This window comes from Peromyscus leucopus, chromosome X (genome assembly GCF_004664715.2).
Source record: "Peromyscus leucopus breed LL Stock chromosome X, UCI_PerLeu_2.1, whole genome shotgun sequence".
NCBI lineage: Eukaryota > Metazoa > Chordata > Mammalia > Rodentia > Cricetidae > Peromyscus > Peromyscus leucopus.
Window position 1 is genome coordinate 73,487,565 of NC_051083.1, and position 6,156 is coordinate 73,493,720.

The 6,156-nt window shown below is 40.4% G+C and overlaps 1 protein-coding gene across 1 annotated transcript; it reads right to left on the bottom strand.

Annotated features, from left to right (window-relative positions):
- Positions 1–3,424: 3,424 nt before the first annotated feature.
- On the bottom strand, positions 3,425–4,291 carry LOC114696801 (ubiquitin-conjugating enzyme E2 D2-like). Its single transcript, XM_028874754.2, has 2 exons — positions 4,102–4,291; positions 3,425–3,985 (listed from the first exon to the last, which is right to left on the bottom strand). Exon 2 carries the CDS (start codon positions 3,941–3,943, stop codon positions 3,476–3,478), a length of 468 nt encoding a protein of 155 aa, XP_028730587.1. The 5' UTR covers positions 3,944–3,985; positions 4,102–4,291; the 3' UTR covers positions 3,425–3,475.
- Positions 4,292–6,156: the final 1,865 nt, after the last annotated feature.

Consider the following 6,156-nt stretch of genomic DNA (forward strand, 5'->3'; position numbering starts at 1 on the left):
AGCCAATAAGCAGCATTTCTCCATGGCCTCTGCATCAGTTCCTGCCTCCAGTTGTCTGCTGTGTTTGAGTTTCTGTCCTGACTTCCTTTGACGATGAATGCTGATGATGAAGCATAAGCTAAATAAATCCTTTCCTCCCAAAGCTACATTGGTCATGGTCTTTCATCACAGCAAAAATAAGCCCAAGAGGAGGACAATGGAGGGAATGTAAGGAGAAAGAGCTAAAGTTTTGGGCCATTTGAGGAGTAATATGAAAACCTAATATAGTAGAAGCTTCAAAAAACATATACATATATTAAGGCAATCTAAATGAAATCACCAAAGTACGACAATGCTCCAACTGGACATCTACTTTAAACCAAATGAAGCTTTCTGTGATGGAATTGAGTTATACCTAATTGAGTTATTCCCCAAAGGGAACCCTCCAAAACCCAGCCTGTTGCCAACGATACAGGTTGCTCTCCACAAACTTACAACAAGGCCCTATTGCTGAACATAGCACCTTCACAACTGATTAAGCACAGAAAAATCAAGCCAGTACCTCCATAGAGCCTTCACCCATACAAACTAGTGTTCTTAGTTACAGAAGGTATTCTGCAACCTACCAAAGCAGAAACATCAGCCTAGCTACAAACTCTTTCACTTACAATGATGTTGTACCTTCAAGAAATGCTAGTGCAAAGCTGGCACAAACCTTGTGGGAATAACCAACCAGGATCTGATACAATATAAGGCCCACTCCATGAGATGGAACCCATACCTGATATAGTCTGGATGGCCAAGTACCTGAGACTAGATATTTAGGAGAAAACCCTATACTACTTTTCTGTTAAAGGAATGTAGGAATAAAATGACTCCTAATAATGTTATCTTATACTCATAGATCAGTGACTTTCTCAGCCATCATTAGAGAAGCTTCCTCCTATAGCACATGGGAACAAATACAGTGATGAGACAATATGGAAGAGAGAGAGAGTGAGAGAGAGAGAGAGAGAGAGAGAGAGAGAGAGAGAGAGAGAGACTGAGACTTTCGAATACTCATCACTAAATGGGATGTTTCCATCAAATCCCTCCCCCCAGACCTCAGGAAACCCTTCAAAAGTGGAGGCAGAAGAGCATAAGAGCCAAAGGGTATGAAGGACAGCATAGAAATAAGGCTTTCTTGTAGCACAAATTTTAAAAGGTCTTATTAATAAAGTCAAACCTGGTGCTAGTTATTGGAGTGAATGCTAGTTATTGGAGTGAATCCTGCCATCACTTCCTGGGATTAAAGGCTCTTGTTACCACGCCTAGCTGTTTCCAGTGTGGCTTTGAACTCACAGAAATCCAGACAGATCTCTGCCTCTGGAATTCTAGGATTAACAGCGTGTGTGCCACTATTTTCTGGCCTCTATGTCTATCTAATGGCTGTTCTGTTCTCTGACCCTAGATAAGTTTATTAGGGTACACAATATTTGGGGGAACACAATGTCACCACACTTTCTAAACACAATAACCAATGCACATATGATCTCAGAGACTGGGGCAGCATGCCAGGGCCTGCATGGTTCTATATCAGATGGGGTTGTATAGTTGAAAGGAGAAGTGGACACATAACAAATCTCTAACCCAGAAGTTGTCTCCTTTGGATAACCACTTGGAAATGAAATTTAATTTTCTCCAATGGAGTTTGATTAGGGAATCTACTCTTAAGGATAGGCTGCCTGCTCAGTAGTAGATGGCCAACTGAAAACAAACACAAGATATGACATCCTTTGAGGTTATTTGTCTCATAATTTCAGGATGTTGTTTTTGATTTTTCATGAGAAGCTTTAGGGAAGTGATAAGAGCATGAGAAATCTGACTTAAAAAGCTAATGACTTGAAGGGCTTATCATTTGGTGTCATAATTGGGAGGTAATGAAAATTAGGAAATAGGGTGTGATTAGAGGAACTAGTTTACAGATAGTGTCGCTTAGAATTATATATGTTGTTCCCAGACCCTTCTTTTTTAATAAATATTTTTATTTTATAATTAATTAATTAAGCCACGGAGTCCCTTATCCTCCCTCCTTCCACCCTCCAGCCTCCCCATCCAACCCACCCACCATTCCCACCTCCTCCAAGTCAAGTTCTCCGCTGGGGAGTCAGATTGGTAGATTCAGTTGAGGCAGGTCCAGTCCCCTCCTTCCTGCGCCAAGACTGAAAAAAGTGTCTCAGCATAGAGACCAAGCCCTCTGGATAAGTGAGACAGTTGATGAATTAAACTGTTTAGGAGATCCCCAGGCAGTGGGACCGGGACCTGTCCTTGGTGCATGAGCTGGCTTTTTTGAACCTAGACCCTCTTGTCTGTCTCACCTTGGGATGAACAGTTTTTCTACAGTATATCCTTCTGTCAAAATGCATTACCTCACCAAGCTTAGAAGCAATGGCGGCAATAGATATTCACAGAAACCACTGAAACTGAGAGAGAAAAAATTCTACCCAGGGCTGGAAAGATGCTTGCTGTGTAAGTATAAAAAACTATGTTTGGATATCCAAGATCCAAATAAAATGACAGGTGTAGTGATAGGCACCAAACATGTTACTTATAACAATTCCTAATCCACTCAATTTTAGTGAGATAAATGTGGATTTCAAAATACAGTGTCAAAACTGCACATGGCAAAGTGCCCCCTGTGAAAATGAGGGAAGCTTTACTCTCTGGCTGGTAATGGCAATATTAGGGGAACATTGGGACAGAAGGATCTGGAATTCAGGCCAGCATGGACTACTGAATAAAGTTGAAGACAGCATTAATTACATAGAAACTCTTGGTCAAAAAATGTTCCGCCATTGCTGGTTGGTTATACTGTTTGGCATTGGATTCTAAACCCTGCACAGCTTTTTCTTGCTTTGTTTTTCAAACCTAATTCAATAAAAATAATTGTTTAGGCAAATCTAAACTGCAACTAGTTTTACACTCTTTCCAGAACCTTAACTCTCCTACTCTCCTGCAACTTCCAGCAACCCCCTCTCATTCTTACCCCGTACCTTGCCCACATCCCATTCACCTGTTCTTCTCACTCTCATTCCCCAACCACACATCCATCTGTCCTTTTCTCACTTCCCAAGTCCCCCACACCCAATCAGTCTACCTTTCTCACCTCTTCCACACCCAATCCATCTATCCTCATTGTCACCCCACCTTCCCCACACCCCATCCATCTTCCCTTCCCCTTGCTCTCACCACCCCTATCTCCCAGCCATCTGCCCTTCTCTTGCCTCCCACCTCCCCATACCCAATCCATTTACCCTTCTCCTCACTTTTACTCCCCACCTCCTCTGTATCCCATCCATTTTCCCTTCTCTCCCACCCCCACCCCTCACTCCTAGTTATCCTAGTTTGAAAATCGTATAGTATTTATCTAGAAACGATTGGAGAAAGATTGCTTTACTCAAAGTAATAAAACATGACTGATAGGTTTATTATTATGACCAGAGAATACAAGCTGAAATTATATGGCATATCTTTTCGTCCACTCTCGAGCTAGTTTATCATACTCCTTAAAATCCTTGCGGTAGACCCTCGCAATTTCTGGAACTAGAGGATCATCTGGGTTTGGATCGCACAATAGAGAACAGATAGAAAGAAGCACTTTGGAAATTGTAAGTGCAGGTGACCACTGAGAATCCAATATATCTAGACAGATGCTTCCATTTTTGCTAATATTTGGATGGTAGATTTTAGTAATAAATGAAATTTTGGGGGGCTTGAAGGGATAATTGGTTGGAAAGTGAATGGTCAAGAAAAAGACCCCTCCCTGATAGGGGCTGTCATCGGGCCCCATTATGGTCGCTTGCCAATGAAACATGTTTTCGGCCACAGGACCTGCAGAACACTGGGCCGGAGGATCTTGAGACATGGCAAGGAACTCCTTGTGGATTCGTTTAAGGGCCATTGACTCCAAACTAGGACGGAACATCTCCTTCAATGGGTGTGCCAACTGGTGATGGCTCTATTGAACCTAGAGTATAAAGAGAGATAAGAGGATATATGATTAGGCTGAGGGTTAAGTCAAGTTATTAAGGCATAATTCAGAGATGGATGAAGCAGACAGAGCCAAGGGCTCCTCAACTATACCTGAAGGTCTTCAAAAACTCATGTAGCTTTGGGTCAGGATCTGGAGAATTCTCTGTAGTTGCTCGAGGCTGAGATGCGGGGAGGCCGAACAACTGCTAGGAGGCCAACAACGACAACTGCCAGGAGACACAGCTCTCCGGAAGGGCCAATAACTCCAGCTGCTGGCGCTCTTGTGGGTAAGCACCTTGAATGTCTGGGTAGCTTCTAAGGAATATTCTGTGAGGTCATAGAGAACGTAATGACAAGTCTAAGGGGTATTCTGTTGAGGTCATAGAGAACGTAATGACAAGTGATGGGCACATGGGGTCAATGTGGCGTCAACATGGGGGTCAGCTTGGCATCAACGTAGGGTAATGTGGGTGGAGCATGGAGTCAACATGGGGTCAGTATGAGGTCAGCATGCATATTAACTTTAGAACAATCTGCTAGAGGAGCATGAGAGCAAGGGAAAAATGACTGAAGCTGGCAGTGCCTCAGGGCCTCACTTAGCAGTTGCTCTTTGAGCTAGTAAGTAGAGTCACAGTTAACCTCTTCTACCCATCTACAATAAATCAGTCAACTCCCCTCTATTCATTATAATGACTTTGCTGTAATTTTTATATTTTTAAGTTGAACACACTACAGACATCAATTTTACATATTTCCTAAGGATGATATTCTCTACTATAAACAACTTTAGAAAATTTAATACCAAGGTAACCCTTTTAAAAATTATATTAGTTATATTTTTATAAAATTTAATGTGAAAGTCTTTAAAAATTCAACTCTGAAGTTAAAAACATAAGTTTTGATTAAATTCTGACAGCAAATGGGTAAAAAAAAATAACAATCCATTGTTATTGCTAGCATTGAGAAGCAATCAACCTAATGCCAATATAGTAGTTATACCTAATGTAATAATACTGTATCTGTAGGACAATTTCCTTGAATGGTTAATATTGCTCTTAATTTTTTAAAAGTCTTCTTGTAAAGAATCTACTCTAGGGCATATTTGTCTATTTATTACTCTTGAGTCTGGCATATTCCCATAACTGAATGTTTTCCACTGGTACTTATGAAGAGTGCATTTCAGGCCCTTTATTTCTCAGTCTTAAGCACATTGACATTGATAATGAACTCAGACAATTTGGAAATGAGGAAGAGGAAAATGGGACAAGAAAGTAGATTCATTTTGTATTTGGAAAAGTTTTATGAAGTTCAAACACTTGATGCCTTACAATAAGGGTATATTTACTCTCCATAAATAAGCTACATGAACTTACTTTCATTTACAGAACCCTTTTTGTTTGGAAGCAGGGATGTACAGAGAAGCTGACAAGTCTTTGTAAACAAACAATTATTTATTTACTAAAAAGAGGAGTGAAGAAATGGGAAGGTAGGGTACACACTGCAGTTTTCTTTCTTTTTACTCTTTTTTTTATGCTTCCCTGACTTCCTGGCCTGAAACTCACCATGTATGTAGACCAGGCTTGCCTAGATGCCATAGAGATACATCTGCCACTGCCTCTAATAAAATAATTCTTATTTCTAATTAAGATATTCTATGTGTCTGTTTATATGTGTGTTAACCCCTCAAATCATTGTTGAGTAAAAATATTATCATGAAATGTTACACAGAATTGTGATTTCTTATGTCCTTTTTCTGTCCCCTTTTTTTCTTTTTTCATTCTCTTCCTCCTCTTCCATCTTGTGTTAGGGCTGCTGTGCCAAAGTACCACAAAATGAATGACTAAAAATAAATTTAGTTTCTCACAGCTGTTGAGGTTGAATTTTGAAATCAAATTGTTGGCAGGCATATAGTGCTTCTGAAGACAATGAATGAATCTATAATCACCTCTCCCTAGGTTTTAATGTTTCTGATGTCGTTGTTTTGTTTCGTTTTGTTTTTCTACTTTCAAGTGACCAAACCCAGGGTCGGTATTTTTCAGGCAAAGGCTCTACCATTGAGCCCAACTTCACATTTTCCATAGCTTCTGCTGTTCTCTGCTCCTTTTTGTTGAAGAATGCACGTGTTGTAACTGGTTTCAATTAGAAAGATTTGCTGCCTTCCAAATC

Bases quoted from the DNA above. Each gene is read 5' to 3' on its own strand.
- LOC114696801 (XM_028874754.2), bottom strand. From the start codon at position 3,943: ATGTTCCGTCCTAGTTTGGAGTCAATGGCCCTTAAACGAATCCACAAG.